A 17429-nucleotide genomic window follows, 5' to 3' on the forward strand; every position below is an offset into this window, starting at 1 on the left:
GCCTCCTGCCCCCCGGCCCCCCCAGACCTCAGCCCTGCCCCCCCGGCCTCCTGCCCCCCGGCCCTTCAGACCCCAGCCCCGGCCCCCGCTGGGGCAGACCTGTTGGCGCTGTCGTCCAGCGTGCGCTCAAGCCACTGCACGGAGGCCGTCTGCAGCGGGTCCATGACGAGCGTCATGAGGTGGCGCGCCAGGCTGCAGCAGCGCTCGCAGCGCATGGGGTTCCGCTTGTAGGGCATCGCGCTGGAGCCTGCCCCGCGGACACGAGAGAAGCGTCAGGGAGCCGCGGCCACGGAGCCCCCACGCGCCCCTCCCCCGCGGCGCCCCGACTAGAGCACCCACCGATCTGCTGCTTCTCAAAGGGCTCCTCCAGCTCCTTGAGGTTGGCCAGGAGGCGAATGTCGGTGCAGATCTGAGGGGGAACGGCAGTGAAACGGGGGGCAGATGAGCCCCCCAACAAACAAGGCGCCCGGCAGGGAAAGGACGAGACCGAGCCGGCCGCATCGCTGACACTGGCCGCCATCAGCACCTCCCCGGCCCTAGCTGACCAAGGCTAGACTGTGGGCCTCCGGAGGGCTCTTCGGCCCCAACCCCGGAGGGCTCGGTTTGCCGAGCGCCGGGCCGGAATCCCCCTGGAGACGGCTGGCCAGAGAAATGGGAGGGGGCAGAGCTGGGCACGGGCGACCCCCAGAGGCATCCGTAAGGGGTCACGTCACAGCGAGAGGCCTCACAGCCGGGGAGATGCGGGTTCAAGGCCCGTCTGCTGCGTACTGGCCGCCTGGGCTCCAGGAACCCTCTTGGGAAGGAGCTTCCCCCAATGAGAAACCCCAAGTGCGGCCCAGAGAGGAGGGGGAGCACCGGGAGCGACTGACCACGGCGGGGACTCGTCTGAAAGGCACGGGGGAGGCTGCGAGGCCCGTGAGGCCCGAGTGACCAGAGGGGCCCCAAGGAGGGGCCTGGGAGCCCCGGGTGGCTGCGCGCAGCAGGGAACCTCGGCCTTCCCTGTCTTCGTGTGGATTGGCTGAAAAGGCTTTTTCTTTTGAGGAGATCTTTGGATGTGGGGGTCGGGGAGGACGGCGTGGGGGCCTCAGTCGTTGGAGGCCTCGCCGAGGGAGGCTCTGCAGGGAGGAGGAGGCCCAAAGGGAAGGAGGGGGGCCCGAGAGCCGAGCACGGCCCCACACACCTTGTGGACGGACGCTCCCAAGCTGGCGAGCACGGACAGCACCTCGATGTCCACCTTCCGCGTGTACGTCTGCCCCGTGATGATGAAGGCGCTGCGCACAAACACAAACCCGAGTCCACAGCCGGCCACCCACCCGATCCCCAGGGGTGGGCCCGCTTTGTGCCGTGGGCTCTCAGGGAGGGCCTGGAGGCCCAGGGCTGGGGTGAGCCTGTCCCCCTTTAACAGGGGGGGCCACAGTGTAACAGACACAGTCAGCGCCCGCCTGCCCCTGGGCAGGGACCCCAAAGATCCCTCCTACTTCCTGGCAGCGGCTCTGACGAAGGGTGCGCAAGGGGCCAGGCCGGGGTCCCTCGGCCACACCTCTGGAGAGAAGGGGGCCCAGGAAGCCTGCCACCCCCACCCCAAGCCCCATCGATGCTTCCCTCTTTGGAGAAAGCAGAAAATGGGGCCCAGCCAGAGGCGACCAAGAAAGAGAAGAGCCGGAGCCGGCGAGGCCTCTCCTCAGCCACCCAAAGCCGAAGGGCTGCCCAGGGTCAGCCAGACAGGCGGAGGCTTCCGGCCGGGGTGGGGGGGAAGGGAAGAACGTGGCTAAAGACGAGCAGAGACTCCCCGAATGAAGGCCCGATGCCCAAGGAAGGGCACCCTGGACATACCGCCGGAACCCTGCCTTTTGGGTCACCATCTTGTCAAGCTCTTCCACCTGGAGGCAAAGGGGAGATCCCTGAGGCTCTGGGCTGAGGAAGCTCCCCCCACGGGGCAGGCCGAAGCCCCTGCTGGCCCGGCCTGCCTACCTTCTCATGGTCTCCTTCGAAGAGCTGCAGGAAGCTGGCCTGGGTGCCCGTGGTGCCCTTCACGCCGCGGAAGCGCAGGTCGTCCCGGGCACGAGCCAGCCGCGCCAGGTCCATGCACAGATCCTGGATCCAGAGGCAGCAACGCTTCCCCACCGTGGTCAGCTGCGCGGGCCTGAACACAACCGAAATGGGGTACGAGATGGCGACGGGAAAAACTCGCCAGGCTCACCCACGTCTCCTCTGCACCGGGCAACGGAGCGCGGCAGCCAAAGCCCCGCCGGGCAAGGGCTGGGCTCAGTCTGGCCGAGGCGTCCCCCCGGCTCTGGCTCAGCCGTGAGGATCACGAGCACCCTTCCTGGGCCCCCACCCTGGCGGGCCTGTCCCGGGAGCCCTGCTGACTGCCGCCCTCGGCGACCACTCGGAGGAACGCCCAGGAGTCTGCTGTCCAGGGGCAGCGTGGCTCCGCCTCGGGGAATCCGGCCAGCCCCCCCCCCCCCCAGCTCCACCAGCCAAGCACGGTCCGTCCATCAGGGGCGGCTTTGCCTCCGCTTCCTGTCGTGGCTCCCACAGCCACCCCGGCCGGACCGTAAGGCCTGATTCTGGCCCGATTCTGGAGGGCCCGGAACACCAGGACCCCTGGGGGTGGGGCGGACAGCCAGGGCACACTTTCTCTGCTGGGAGAGGGGATGGAGGAGGCTCTAAGAGTCCACCCTTGTCTGACGTGGGAGGCCCCCCGAGCCCTCCTCAAAGAGAAGCCGGGGCGCTGGGGGAGGCCGGGCACGGCCAACATGGGGGCCATTCCTCCTCTGCCTCTCGCCTTTCTGCCCGATTTCCCGTGGCCGCAGAGCTCTTTCTCTGGCCCGCTGTCTGGTCCCCTGCGGTGGCCGCACAGGAAGGGCCGGCGATCTGGATGGATCTTGGTAGCAGTGCCCTGGCCGCCCAGAGCCTCTCTGACCCTCGGTCCCGGCCTTGTAAGCTCCCGGGTTATCTTCAGGTTTGTTTCTGAGACCCTCGCCTTTTGTCTTAGAATTGTACCCATTCCAAGGCAGAAGAGACGTAAGGGCTAGCCAAAGGGGGTCAAGTGACTTGCCCAGGGTCACCCAGCTCTGAAGTGTCTGAGGCCAGACTTGAACCCAGGACCTCCTGCCTTCAGGCGTGGCGCTCTGTCCACTGAGCTACCCAGCTGCCCCTCTCCCACGTCATCTTTATGAAGACGTCTCCACACCTCAGGCTTCGTCTCCCCCACAAGCCCCAAATGTCAGCTTCCTGTTGGGCCTGCAGCTGGACATCCCCGAGATAGCTCCCCCCACCCCAGCTTCTTCCAGAGGTGCCCCCAGGTTATTACTTCTCGTCCTTGACTCTGAACTCACTCTCAGGCCACCCAGCCACTTCCAGGTGCCTGATCCTGGCACTGGTGCCCCGGGGTAAGCAGCCTTCATCCTCCTCTGCCTCCAGGCGCTTCCAGTAAACACACGGGGGGTTTCCTGCTTCTCTGAGACTCCAGGGGCTCCCTATTACCCCTAGGATAACAGAAATGCTTCTCGAGCCAAGGCCCAAGCTAGCTCTCCAGCCTCTCCTCCTTGTGGCTGTGAAGCCCCCCACAGACGTCCCCCGCTGTTCCCCGCAGTGTGTTGGGCAGCCCTGAGGCAGGGCCTGCGGGCAGGAGCTGCACCCAGAAGTCCTCTCATCCCTGGGGACTTCCACAGGAAATGGCAAAGAGAGCCGGAAATCCAGAGTGGGAGGAGGAGCCTCCCTGGAGACCACCCCAGGCGTGCCCAGAACTGGGAGGCATCGGGGGCCCAGAGCAGGGGAGCCCGAGAACGGCCCTGAGCCACTTCTGGCAGACAAGACGCCGCAGTGGTGGCCACAATACAAGGGTGCCCCGTGAGGACAGAGAAGAGAGAGGACACACAAAGAGGAGGGGGCTTCCCCGTCCAGCCTCGTCAAACAACTCTGGGAGAAAAACGGGACCCGATGGACTAATGAGCGCCGATCCACCGTCGTCTGAATGGCCGCCATTTGCAGGAAGCGTGCCTTTGCCTCTTGCCGTCTCTCTGGGGTCCCCCCTGCCCAGCGGCTGAGGACCCGACGGAAGCCAGCTGTTCCCGGCTCCAAGCCCCGAGCTCTCCCCGCAGCCCCTCTGGGCCTCGCCTCGTGGAAGAGAGCGGGCACGAGGACAGAAGCCACGAAGGGGAGAGGCTCCGAGGAAGCCCGCCGGGGGCCCCGAGGAGGCAGCGAGGCCGTTCCGAGGGTCCTGGGGAAGCGGGGAAGTCAGAGCCAGCGGGCCCCTCTCAGCTGGTCCCAACATGGCGGCCCCGGCGTGCTCAGGGAGCTTCGAATGACGAGGGTGAGACCAGAGATGCGAGAAGCAGCCCCGGGGGGCCCACCAAGCAGATTCCTGCACGAGCGACCGCTCAGGGCCCCGGAGGGGGCGCCCCCGGGCTCTGAGGCCGCCAGGCCCCATCATGCCTGTGGGGACGGCGAGTGGACCGATGTGGGAGGCCAACAAGAGAAACAGAGTCTCAAACAGATCCAAATCTGAGACTCCTTTTTGACTCCTTTTCACGACTCACACCTTTTCTTACAAAGCTTTAAGCTCCTGGCAAAGCAGCAGTCAAGAGGTCAACATTCGTCCCCTCTGGCAGACTTGGCTTGCTGAGGACGGTCCGCCGGTTCTTATCTTCAGCTGGAAGCTTCGGACGCTTCTGTCTCTGCTTGTGGGTGAGTCGAGTCTGCCTGGCCGTCTGTGACCGCCTCGTGACTCGGGCACCAGCGAACAGTGGGCACCCTCTCCGGACACTTTCTTGTCCCCTGGGCCGTCCCCATCCGATCGTGGCAGGACCAAGCTGTGCCCAGGCGCACGTCGAAGCAGCCTCCGCGGGCTCCCCTCCCCCGGCGCCGCACACCGCCCGTCCGTCTGCGCCTGGAAACACCAGCTTGGGACTGGCGAGAAGCTCGCTCCCTCGCTGGGGCCCGGCGAGGAACGACCGAGGAGACACGGGCTGGCCCCGGGCAGGGTGCAGGGGAGGGTCCCGGATCTCCCAGGCCGCCCGCGCAGACGCCCTCAATCTCTTCCCTCAGGACCACGGCACCGAAGCGGGCGGGCCGCCTCCCACGGAGGGAAGCTCGTACTCGATGCTCCTCACTGACGGGGAGCCCTGGGCGGCCCCAGCATTTCTGAGGTCGGCCTTCTTTCTGTTCCAGCTGGCCACCGGCCTCTGCCCGCCACGCCTTGCCCAATGGGGGGTCCGAGGCCGCGGCCCCTGCGTGGTCCCCGACGTCACAGGAGGGGCAGGCAGGGGGGCTGCGCACTGGGGGCTTTCTCACTGTGGGGTCAGTGGAAATGACCGTCCAGTCCTAGGAAGCCCCTCGCACCAGGCCTGCGGGGAGGTCACGCGGCCTTGTCCAAAGACCTCCGGGAGAGGGAACCGTCGCCTCCAAGGCAGCCCCACTTCTGGCGGCCCCTCGGATCCCGGAAGACGCCCCCGAGACGCTCTCCCCTTCTCACGGGAGACGCGCACGCCCGCGCGCAGCAGGGCTCACAAAGGGCATTTCTGAAGCAGAAGCCCGTCTGGCGCGTCCCCGCGACCCTGGCAGGCGGCTTCTGGAGCCCCCCGTGCTTTGGGCAGAGAACGCAGGCCACTCCAGGCCCCCCATTCCCAAAGAGGCCACCACGTGCTCGGCCCCAGGGACGCCCCGCCAAAATCGGGGTCCCCATGGGGAAGCGGGGGGGTGGGGGCCGAGGGGGAGGGGTTTCACTTACTGGAAATGCGTGAAGCCCAGCGTGGGCAGGCCGGCGTGCTCTGCGGCAAAATCCGCTAGTCGGGAGATCACTCGGGCCAGCTGCAAGAAAGGGCGGGGGCGGGGGGCCATGAGCCGCAGAGGGCCCAGAGACGATCCCGGACGCTTCCCCGCGGCCAGGCCGGAGCCGGGCCCCTTGAACCTCGCTCTGCCTCACTCGTGACCTCCCCCACAGCGTCTGTTTGGGCTGGGCAGGCCCGCAAAGGGCCAAATCGTGCCCCAGAACCCCGCCCGGGCCAGCCCTGGCTCAGGCCGGCCTTTCTGAACCTTTGGCGCCGGGTGGGAGACTTTGGGAGACGTTGGCGCAGGGACAGAGCTCTTGTCGCCGGGCCCTCGCTTAGGCCAAAGTCCGGCGGCTCGCGGCACTTGGACGCCTCGGCCGGGAGAGCCTTTCCCTCTTCGGATGCTCAGGAGACGAGGCCGAATGCCGGCCCCCGCCCGGCCCCTTCTCTTCCCCCCATCCTCCCGCGCCACTCTGGCCTCCTCACCTTGGGAAGGAGCAGGTCGAAGGCCTTCTTGAGGGTGATCAGGTCCTGCAAGGAAGCAGAGCGAGGCCACACGTCAGCGCCGGCCCCGGCCCACCCCGGCGGCTCATGACCTTTCCTCGCTTCTAGGACCCGGACTAAGCGCCGCTCCCAAGGCCACGGGGGCAGGGGACTCGCCCAGGGTCACCCCGCGAGGGAAGGCCCCCCGCAGCCCCCGGGGCGCCATTAACCCCGGCTCGGGCTTGCTTCGGGGAGGCAGTGGCCTCTGGGGGCCGGAGGCGATGCCAATTCCTGGCAGAGGGAAGAGGAGGAACGAGGTTCCCAGCACGTGGCTTGTAGACAAGGGGAGGCCCCGGAGACGGCTGTGCCCAGAAGAGAGCCTCCGGGCGGGCCGCGCTCCTCGGCTCAGCACAGGCTGCTTCCCTTTTCCTGTGCCACGGCGATGCCGGACAGCCTGGTGCTGCCGGGGGGAGGGTCCGGCTCCAAACGTAGGAAGAAAAGGTTAAAAACCAGTAGCGCCCCCCACTAGAGGAGGGTCCCGCACTCGGCCCCCGGGCACGCCCGTACCGTGTTGTCTCCGACGTAGCAGGACGTGGCGCCCAGGTGGATGATGCCGGCCGCTTTGGGACAGCAGCGGCCGAAGGTGTGGACGTGGGCCATGACGTCGTGCCGGAGGCGCTTCTCCTCATCGGCCGCCATCTTGTAGTCAATGGTGTGCAGGTTCGCCCTCATCTCCTCGAGCTGCTCGTCGGTGATGGGCAGGCCCAATTTCTGCGGGACACAGAGAAGGGCCGCTGAGGGCTCCCGCCCGAGCCCCGGCACCCCCAGCCCACAAACGGGCGAAGGTGGGAATGCTGGAGGGCCCTGGGGGGGGGGGGGTCTGGCGGCTCCGGGCAGCCGCTTGTGCTGAGAACTGCTGCCCTCCCCACCCCGCTGGCCCTCTCAGAAGGGGGGACACAGAGGGGCCCATCGGGACGTCCATGGGGTCAAACCACAGCCGCACATGAGCAAGTTGGGCCCAAAGCCGGGAGCGCCTCAGGCACATCAGCGAGAGACGCCTCGAAGCCTTCTGGGAGCCGGAGCTGCCCCCCTAAACCTCTCACCTGCCAAGTCAGATGAGGGTAACAGAGGGGGGAGGAGAGCCCGCAGGGGTGCAGAGGGGGAGGGAAGTTCTGGCTGAGGCTGCGCCATTTAAGGGTTCCGCCCTCACCTGAGGGGCCGACAAGAGGGGGACAAAACACCCCCAGCTGTGGGACTTTGCATGGGGCCCTGGGAGGCACTAAGCCAGTGACCAGCCAGGCAGCCTCCTCCCAGGCTCCCACAGATGCTCTGGGGAGCCCCCCACCTCCATCAGGTCCTAGAAGCACAAGGTGACCGAATGTTGGGGAGCTTTACTTTGTGCTCTGGGCTGAGGGGCCCCTCGGGGCTGAGTTTTCACAGAGGTGTCCCTCCAGCTCTTCGGGAGCCAAGGCCCCCACAAGCCGGTCCCCCAACCCCACTAAGAGACCCCCGCAGGCTCACGGAGTCCGAGGTTGCCTTTCTGTCCCCCCAACAGGGAGCTCTGGGGGCTGAGAGGGCATCTCAGGACATCCGGCCCCCCCAAATACAGATGAGGAAACAGAGGGCCCCCCCACAAGGAACCTGAGGCCTCTCCAGAGCTCCTGACCACCCAGCATACCCCAGGGGTTCCCTGTTCCTCCCCTATCCAGAAAGCCAAGGGCTCAGCCCAGGGCCAAGCCAGAAGAGCCTGACCTTCCCTGACAGAGTGAGTGACAGTGAGCAGGTGCTGGGCTGACCCAACCCAGACAGAACTAGAGCCCAGCCACACCCTGCCTGTAGAGGCCTCAGTGACCCAATCTGGGGAACACCAGGTGTTGGGGGCCCCCATCTGTCTGTCCCCCCCCAGTCGCTGGGGGGGGGGAAGGGGGCAGTGACCTATCCAAGGCCACACCTGAGGAGGGACTCCTGTTGGGCACAAGGGGGAGGGAGATAGACTGACAGCGGGGTGCTTTGTACACAGCATCGAGGCACAGGCCCTGCCAGGCTGGGGTTTCAGGGTCTGGAGTCTGAGTTCGAATCTGCCTGCTGTGCCCCTCCACACACTCGCGCCTTTTCCTCTCTGTAAAGCTGCCTCCAAGGGTTGTTGGGCCCGGAGCCGGGAGGTCCTGGGTTCAGATCTGCCCTCAGACGCCTCCTAGCTGCGTCAAGTCACTTAACCTTGCTTGCCTCAGTTTCTTCCCGGAGGCAGCTGGGCGGCTCATCGGATAGAACTGGGCCTGGAGGGAAGGGGTCCTGGGTTCAGATCTGCCCTCAGACACTGTGTGAGCCAGGCCAGGTCCCGAAACCCCCACTGCCCAGGATTCAGAGCAGGAGGAAAGGTTCCACGGGCAGGGGCCGGCCACCCGGAGACTCGGACCTTCCGCGCCATTGGGGAATCGCAGAAGCACCTGTGCAAGGACAGGGCCAGGGGGATCCTCGGAACGCAGCGAGAGAGAGAGAGCGCATTAAGGACGGGGAGGGGGAGGGGGAGGTACAGCCGGGACCAAGGCTCGGGGCGAGCACGGGAGGTAGGTGGGCGCCACCTTGTACGACCTCACCCCTTAAAAAAGAGAAATTGAGATAAAGGTGGGGGAGGGGGAAGGACTGAAGGACACGTGGGTCGTGGCAGGGCTCCAAAGTTCCGGGCCTCCGCGCTCGGATAGGAGGGAGCGCGTCACATGGACGCGGCGCGGGCTGCGATTGGCTGCCGGCCTCACCTGCTCCGCCTCCGCCAAGAATAGCCACAGCTGTCTCCAGGTCTGGAACTTGTGCGCGTCGCTGAAGATGAAAGCCATCTCTGGGCTGGCGTAGCGGGCGGCGAGCGGCGAGCGGTACGTGTTGTGGACGTCCATCTCGCCGCCGTCCGCGGCCTGCCCGCCACCACAGCCATTGGCCGCCATCCGAGCCCCACGCGCCCCGGTCGCGGAGGAAGAAGCCCAAGCCCGGGGCCGGACGGGTCTGCCCCTACACTGTGTGCGCGGTGACGTCACGGGGCGGGGCGTCTACCGCCGCGCCCGTGTGGGAGGGGAAGCCCAGAGAGCCAGCCCCCTTCCCGACCTGACACACATCCTACCCCTTCCTACACCCGGATCCCTTCGAGGGCCCCGCTGCCCGCCCTAGATCAGCCCCAACCTTCTCCTGGCTTCCACCTGGCACCGCCCGGTGGGGGGATTCCGGGCTGTGGGGGCTCGGTTTCCGTCTTCGCTTTGATGCTATGCGTTAGTGCCTGGGGCTAGGCACAGCCGCCTTTGGACTCGGGATTTCCCTTCTCCAGCCACTGAGCCACCCGGCTGGCCGCTGAGCAGTGGAGGGATTTCAAGGGAATCTCAAGGCTGCCCTTTGCAGGACCCCTTCGCCTAGTCTGGAGACTGAGAACCTCGGAGCCCAACTGGCTGGCAGCTCCTGGACAAAGCACCTACTGTGTGCCAGGAACTGGACATACAGGGGCTACCAAAGTTCAGTCCCCACCCAGACAGCGCGCAAACAGGATGTCCAGGCCCCGGCAGTGCCACTGTCAGAGGGAAGGGCGTCTTTCAGAGGCTTGTGGCTTAGCGGAGCCGCACTGTCCTTCTTTAAGAGTCCTCAGCCCTGGCCTCTTTGCTCTGTAGAACCCGGCTCTTTTTTCTACAGCTTCCCACAAAACATGCCGACTAAACTCCCCTCCAAGACCTACTTTCATTCCCTTTCCCTAGAGTGGCGGGGGTGGTTCAGTCCCTCTTTGGGGTTTTCTTGGCGGAGATACTGGAGTCCTCGGCCATTTCCTTCTCCAGCTCATTTGACAGATGAGGAAACCGAGGCAAGAAGGGTGAAGTGACTTGCCCAGAGTCACATAGCTATTAAGTGGCCAGATCTGAATTCTGGAAGCCGTCTTTCTGCCCTTGCCCTGGGCTCTACTTGCTTCTAATCCCATGCTTTGTACTTCCTGTGATATTCTTTGGCTCTCTGGTCCTTCCCTGTCCAATCTCTCCTCTTTGCTGACACAGCTAAACCACCCTAAGCCCCCAAAGCCTCACCCACTTGCTGCATCTCGGCTCAAATCTGCTAGCCCTGAACCCTCCTCATGTGTTGCTGAAGAGACCTGAAGGAGGCCCACCACATGGCCGACTGGGCCCTCACTGTGGCACGGCCACCTCAGAACTCTTCCCTGTTAGATTCTCAATCCCACTCACCACCAAGGCTGTTCGGAACTGCATTCACGCCTCCCCTCAAGGTTCCCTCCCTGGACCCCCTGGAGCCGAGGGCTCCTTGTCCCCTTCTTCTACCCCCAAGCCCCTGGGCATCTTCCTTCATTCCCATTTCCCATGACCCTTCTCTTTGCAGCCCCTCTACATGCACAGGCAAGATTTCCCCTTCAGTCATTTCCTCACTCTAAGCTGTAACCTCACCACAGCACTGAGCAGAGTCCCTGGCACATAGTAGGCACTTCGGTTTGACAAATTAAATGAAAATTGAAGTACAGCCCAGGTGATTGATGGCTGTTTGAGGATTGGAACTATAAAAAATTAATCTGTGGGGCAATGAGATTTTTGGCTGTGGCTGCTTGAGAAACCTTTTCCTCATGCAAGGAACCTTTCCTTCTGTCTTAGAATCAATATTAGGCAGTGGGGGTTAGGTGACTTGCCTAGGGTCACATAGCTGGGAAGTGTCTGAGACCACATTTGAACTCGGGATCTCCTATATCTAAGAGGTCTGGCTCTTACTCCACTAAGCCACCTAGCTGGAGGGCAATGATTTTTAATAACACGAGGAACATTTGCCTCCAATCTTGGACATTTATGTGCCAGGCACTGAGCTGAGAAAGTGAAAAATGAATCAGGCCTTGTCCTCCAGGAGATTATGTTCCCCTGGGGAGTCAGCATCAAATACAGACTGAAACGGGTAGAAAATAGATAGGTCTCTAGCAGTTCCAGATCAGGAAAGACTTCACCAAGAAGATGGCCCTCAAGCTAAATCTCCCCCCCTCAACTTTAAACCAGTCTCTTCCCTAGAATTAATATTACGTGTTGTTTCCCAGACAGAGGAAAGGTAAAGGCTAAGCAATAGGGGTTAAATGACTTGCTCAGGGTCACCCAGCTAGGAAGTGTCCGAGGTCCTCCTGGCTCCTGGCTTGTCACTGCCACTTAGCTGCCTCAAAGGGACCCGGGATTTTGAAGGACTGACAAATTCTTGTCCCAGAGGTTCTGCAGCCCTACCTGGTCTAGTCCTGTGTTGGTGAAGGTGCAGAGCCAGCACTCGGGAAGCTGCTCTGTTCCCCGTCCTCCACTTCCCAGCACCCAAGGATACTTTTGGCATGCCCCACCCCTCTGTCCAGCTGTCCAAAGCAAGGACTTTCTCCCTCAGCTCTCACAGACAGCTTGAATTTGCCCTCTGGGCACTCGAACTCCGTTGGCCAGTGCTGCTCTAGGCCTTCCCCTTTGACTCCTTCAAGCTTGCTGCTTCTAGAGATGGGTCGCCCCCCTGAGCCTCTCTTCCCCTCAGCGCCCCCTGGCCTGGAGAATGTCCCGGCCGCTAAAAGAGCTCTTGGAGAGCAGGCATGGATGGTTGGGGGCTTTCCCGCCTTTCTGGGTAAGAAAAAATGAAGGTCCCTTCCTTAATTCAGGGTGGCTGTTGGGATGGCGAGTCCCTGCATAGCTAACAAAGTAGCCGCGAGGACCCAGCGGCCTGGCCCCTCGCATCTCTAGCTGGAAACCCATCTGGTCGGTCAATCATTGGGGATGGCTGCCTGCCGCCAAGTCTGAGGCCCAGACTCCGTGTGGCTGGACTTTGCATGCTGCAGATGACCAGGAGGCCCTTCAGACCACAGGGCCAGCTTTGGCCCTTAGCATGGTACCCAGCACATAGAAGGCGCTTGATATCAGAGTCACTGTTTTAGGTATTATGGGAAGATGGAAATTCACTTGGGGGAGGGGGCAAGAATAGGCTGTGAGAAGTGATGGAGGGAGGAGCCTGGAGGGGGCCGCCATTGCTACTGGCCCTTGTGGTGTATATCTCCAGAATGGGCAGCCTGAGCAGGCTAGGAGAAAGGTGAGGCCTGGAAGGGAGTCAGAGAGCTACTGGACCCCAGGGGTGAGGCAGCATCAGGACTAGAAGGAAGGACAGTCCTCTGCCCCAAGGAATTAGGTGGGGGTGGGGCTGTCTTAGATCTAGAACCTGAAAGAACCTGATGGGCCACCTGGTCCAACATCCTGATTTTTATGGATGAAGAAAGAGGCCCAGGAAGGAAAAGTGATTTCGGAACCCCAAATGCATGCTAAAATAGACTGTCCCTCTTCAGATGACAATTCATGTTTTCTGTCTGGCCCCTCCCCCCCTTCTTTCTCTCTCTTTCAGAGCAAAGCTAGAGCAGAAATCTAATTTGCATGACTATACATATTGGAACTTGGTTTTGTTTTCTTGCCTTCTCCAAGGGTAGAGGAATGGGAGATGAAGGGAAAGAATTCTGAACTAAAAATGAAATAAAATTGAATTTAAAAAAGGAAAACAAATGAAAACAAACAAAAGGAATATAGGATTAGTTTTGGAGCTAGAAGGGACTTCAGGGCATCTGGCCCAATCCCATTATTTTTACAGATGAGGAAACTGAGGCCCAGGGAGGCAATGTGATTTAGGATGTCCAGTTCATCACAAGAAAACTAGAAGGGACCTCAGAGGCATCTGGTCTTTTTCTCCTTTTCCAGAAGGGGAAACCAAAGTCCCAGGAATTGAAGGGAAGTAACTTGCACAGAGTCACACATAAGATCCAAGATCTAGGGGGGGAGGGATCTCAGGGGTCTTTTAGTCCCCCCTGCCTCAGCCCTTTATCCCCCAGCATGTTACATGAAAGTGAGGCTGAGGTTAGGGAGCAGCATGAAGCAAGGGAATCTTGGATTCCAATCAGGCTGTCATTGGGTGACAGTAACTCATCAGGCTTACCATGGTCTCAGTTTTCTCAGCAGTAAAATGAGAGGGTTAGATCAGATAGCTTCTGAGGTCTCGCCCAGCTCTGGATGGAGTGTCTTCCCTGAAGTTCTAGGGGTTGAGTTATTGACCTAGGGTGCAGTTTGGGCCAAAAATTGTACTTTCATAATTCTCATTTTCTCTTTTAAGCCACCAATCCATTGTGGTTCCACGTTCCCTGCAAGTTTCCCAGGGTCTTCTATCTCATCAAGTGTTGGATCATTTTCCTTTGTTTTGTAATATTTATTCATAGAGGCCTGAACTCATTTACAAGACCCAGAGACCATATTTCCTTCAATTCTTAATTTTTTTTCCCTGTTGACTCATCTGTTTAACATCAAGGTCTTGAATCTTGTTCTTCTTGAGATCTTTGGCAGTTTCTGCCTTTTTATTCATGTTTCCCCCTATTCACTGCCTTCTCTTATTATGGTGGTTTCTTTGGGGTCTGGATCTGAAAGCACCATAGCTTTCTTCCATGCTGAGCAATTCAGATCTCCGCAAGTGTCTTTGAAGGGGAGAGAACTTGTAGGGAACCAAGGGGTTAACTTCCCCTAAGTTGTTCCCCTCCCTTTCTGGCATTTCTGAGGGGGTCAGGAAGAAGACATGGCCGCAGAGAAAAGCATGTTTTAGATAAGACACCTAAGGAAGACAAGTCCCTTGCCCCAGATGTCCTTCCACCTCCTTTCTGAAGAAAAGCAGTTTAGTCAAAATTATCATTGTTGACTGTCTGATTCCCACACTAGCCAGAAGAATGCTTACTGCCCGATTCTCATGCTAGCAGCTAGCCAGAAATACATATACTTTTGCTGAGAGGTATGTGTGGATTAAAGCATGAAGTGCTAAATCTGCCAATGTGTCTGCCTTTTTTCCCTTGGCTTTACCTGCCCCCATCCCTGTAGGGACCCCAAGTTCGCAACAAGAACTGGTCTCAGCTGGATGATGGGCTCTTTCGCTCAGGCTTAGTAGAGTACCATCAACCCCAATACAAATGACATTTTGTCTCACGTCCTGTTCTGCTCCATCTCTTCTTCATTTCTCTAGCCTGGCACTGGCAGTTCAGAGTTTCCATGAGTGCCACAAGGCTAATTTCTACAGTTTGTGTCTTTGAGGCTTTAGGGGAGGGGCTGGGTTTTGCACTGAACTTTTTCAAACACAGAAGCTTGTCTTGTCCCATTCCCTCAGCCTCTGCATGTTGTATTGTGACTCCCTGCCTCAACTTACCAATTGCCTCTCAGTTGCCAGCTCTGATGGCCGCCTCAGTTCCTCTGCTCTTTAGCATTTGTAGCACAGAGCACCACCTCTGGGTTGGCCATCAATGGGGCAGCTTGGGGTGTGGCTCCATTGCTGGGGTCTGTCAGAGCCTAAGCAAAACCCCACAATTAGGAGCTCCCATCTCCATGGCACATCCAAGGGGGACCTTGGCTGTGAAACTCTGTTTTGTTGCAAGCCTATGTGTCAGCTGTTTCACTTGGCTACTGCAGCCTTGCTGCCAGTAGCATGAGAGACGAGGGAAAGGTGCTGGGTTCATGCAGAAGATGGTGCTTGAGCAGGACGTTGAAGGAAGTTGAGGACTCTACGATGGAGGAAAGGTGGGGGCACACTGGAAACATAAAGGCTGGCTAGTTCAGAGATTGAAGATGCTGTGTCTAACATCAGAAACAGAAAGAAGGCTAATGTGGCTGTGGGAAGCCAATAAGGGAATAGATAAAAATCTGAGACTCCTCTTTTGACCCCTTTTGTGAACCACACCTTTTCTTGTTGAAAAGTACTGTGGCCTTATTGAAAAGCTTTAAGCTCTTAGCAAATCAACAGTCAAGAGGTTAACATTCTTCCCCTTTGGTCAGAAATGCAGCCAATGCCGAAACCTCAGTTAGCTGGGGCATTTGCCCCTGAGAAAAGTATTCTCAGACTTAGCTTGCTGATAATCATGCAGCTGAAGGTCCAGCCTGGTTCTTATCTTCCCCTTGAAGTTTCTGAGGTTTCTGTGTGTTGTCTAAACTCACTGCAATGTCTCCGGAGCTGAAAAACTCTCTCTGTGCTTGTGGGTGAAAGGGAGTTTGAATTTTCATATATAATAAACTTGGGACTCAAGGGCACTTCGGAGGAGCAGCTATGAAATAGTCAACAGTCAAGATCATCTCCCGTGTCCCGTTATTTTCTTATCAACTAAGCTGTCATTATCAGAGATGATAAATAGATCTCAACATTTGGCTAGATCTCAGAGTGCAGGTTAGAGGGCAGCAAGGGGGCACAGAGAATAGTAAGGATTGTAATCAGGAAGACCCAAGTTCAAATTCAGCCTCACTTAATAGTTGTATGACCCCAGGCAAGCCACTTCACGGTTTGCCTCCATTTCCTCCTGTGTAAAATAAGCTGGAGAAACTCCCTTCCCAGTATCTTGGTCGAGAAAACTCCAAATGGGGTCAATGAAGAGTCAGACATGACTGAAGGGACTGAACAACAATGATGGTAGAGCTAATCTATTCCCCTGGTGATGTGACACTGAAGCTGTTATATTAAATCTCTGGGAGCCAGGAGTTCACACTGTGATTGACAGGTGGATCAGTTGGATGTTGGAATGTTCCCAGAGAGGCCTGCGGACAGGAGAGGGCAGTTGGCCCCGGGGGGGGGGGGTGGGGGGGGAGTATAAAACCACCCTGGTAGCCCTGGCAGAGGGGCTTGGTTCTTGTCCCTGAGACTTGAGATCAGTGGATCTTGGTCTTTGTGGGATTGAGACTTGCAAACTCAACCCTGCAAGCTCCTCCTGTTTGTTCCTGTACCATCAACAACCTGTACCCAGACCTCCATCTCTGATTCTACGGTCCCTAGATAGTAGGAAATCCATCATCTTAGTTATCTAGTTTCCCAGGGCCCGGGAGGGATCCGGGAAGTGGGCAGGAGAAGAAGAAGAGGGTGGAAAGGGGTGGATATCTCAAACTGGTTAGGCATATCATCTAGTGAAGAAGCTGAAAGATCTTACAGCAGTTTGCGTGCTCTGGTGTGGCCCTGGCCAGGCTGTACCAGAGAGAAGCTAATCATCTTGATTCATTCACTTGCCTGCAGTTTAGAGATTCATCATTAGCATTTTAACTGGGGTCTCCCAATACCTCTATCCAATCCCATGATCCTCCTTTGTTAAATACAATCAAAGCTTAAAGTACCTTCCTGAAGTGGTTATTCAAAGCTTCTTTGGGAAGGCAGAGCCACAGTCAGATTCCAACATTACCAGCTAAAGAGCCCATTAAATAATATCAATTAACCCCAGGTGGGTCCTGAAGGGATGTCATCCATTGACCTGAAGGATCCTGCCTGGGCATCCCATCCTCTCTCTATACTTCATCTACATCTACATCTAGTAGGGAGAGGAGTATCATTTTATTATAACAAAGCTCAGGGGAGAGACAGATCTGGGAGTCTGTGTGCATAGAAATCATAATTAAACCCACGGGGCACAGGAGAGAGAGAGATCTGAGAAGAGCAGGAAGCCAAAGAGACTGAGGAGGGGTCACTTGTCTAAGTTAGAGCCAGGAGAGCACAGGAGGCCAATGATGTGAAATGTAGCAGGTGGGCTGAGAACTGAGGCGGCCATCAGAGCTGGCAACTGAGAGGCAATTGGTAAGTTGAGGCAGGGAGTCACAATACAACACGCAGAGGCTGAAAAGGAAAGAGAAGCAGCCGGGGTTGAAAACCCTCTTAAAGGAGTCTAAAGTCTTTCCAGCAGGCCGGCTTCTCTAACTCTCCAAGGCCCCACTTTGGTACTCGGGGCCGACGTCTCTCCTCCCTCCATCTCTGAGCAGCCCCAGCCTAGAACTCAGAGCAAGGACGTCAGCCTGAAGAGTTGGGATTGGATGGTCAGCTCGGATTTGTCCTGACCTCTACTTGGGCCTTTCTTGGCAGAGATACTCCTTCTCCAGCTCGTTTGACAGATAGAGAAACGGATGCAGATGGGGTGAGTGACTTGCCCAGGGTCACACAGCTAGGAAGTGTCCAGGCTGGACTGGAACCACTGGGGGAGATCGGGTCTTTGAGTCTCTGAATGACGACGGCCAAAGCCTCTTTCTCCATCCCCCTCAGACAACGCGGGCCATCTGCCCTCGCTCCCCGGAGATGGGGCCACCCCAGGACTAGAAGCTCCTTTGGGGCAGGGCCTATCGGGCCTGTCCCGTCTGCCAGGACAAGGGAAGGAGGACGATGACC

General features: G+C 59.0%; 1 protein-coding gene across 2 annotated transcripts in view; it reads right to left on the reverse strand.

Moving 5' to 3' along the window:
• ADSL (adenylosuccinate lyase) overlaps positions 1 to 9253 on the reverse strand; it is an 11316-nt gene extending 2063 nt beyond the window's left edge. For both annotated transcript variants that reach the window (XM_044677868.1, XM_044677867.1), the window contains exons 1-9: positions 9014 to 9253; positions 6825 to 7028; positions 6261 to 6305; positions 5735 to 5814; positions 1972 to 2143; positions 1834 to 1880; positions 1181 to 1271; positions 340 to 409; positions 100 to 247 (exon numbers count right to left, since the gene is read on the reverse strand). In XM_044677868.1, coding sequence (XP_044533803.1) covers positions 100 to 247; positions 340 to 409; positions 1181 to 1271; positions 1834 to 1880; positions 1972 to 2143; positions 5735 to 5814; positions 6261 to 6305; positions 6825 to 7028; positions 9014 to 9196 — 1040 coding nt within the window. In that variant the 5' untranslated portion in view covers positions 9197 to 9253. The remainder of the gene's footprint in view (positions 1 to 99; positions 248 to 339; positions 410 to 1180; positions 1272 to 1833; positions 1881 to 1971; positions 2144 to 5734; positions 5815 to 6260; positions 6306 to 6824; positions 7029 to 9013) is intronic.
• Between the last annotated feature and the right edge of the window lie 8176 nt (positions 9254 to 17429).

This window comes from Gracilinanus agilis, chromosome 5 (genome assembly GCF_016433145.1).
Source record: "Gracilinanus agilis isolate LMUSP501 chromosome 5, AgileGrace, whole genome shotgun sequence".
In the NCBI taxonomy this organism is placed as follows: domain Eukaryota; kingdom Metazoa; phylum Chordata; class Mammalia; order Didelphimorphia; family Didelphidae; genus Gracilinanus; species Gracilinanus agilis.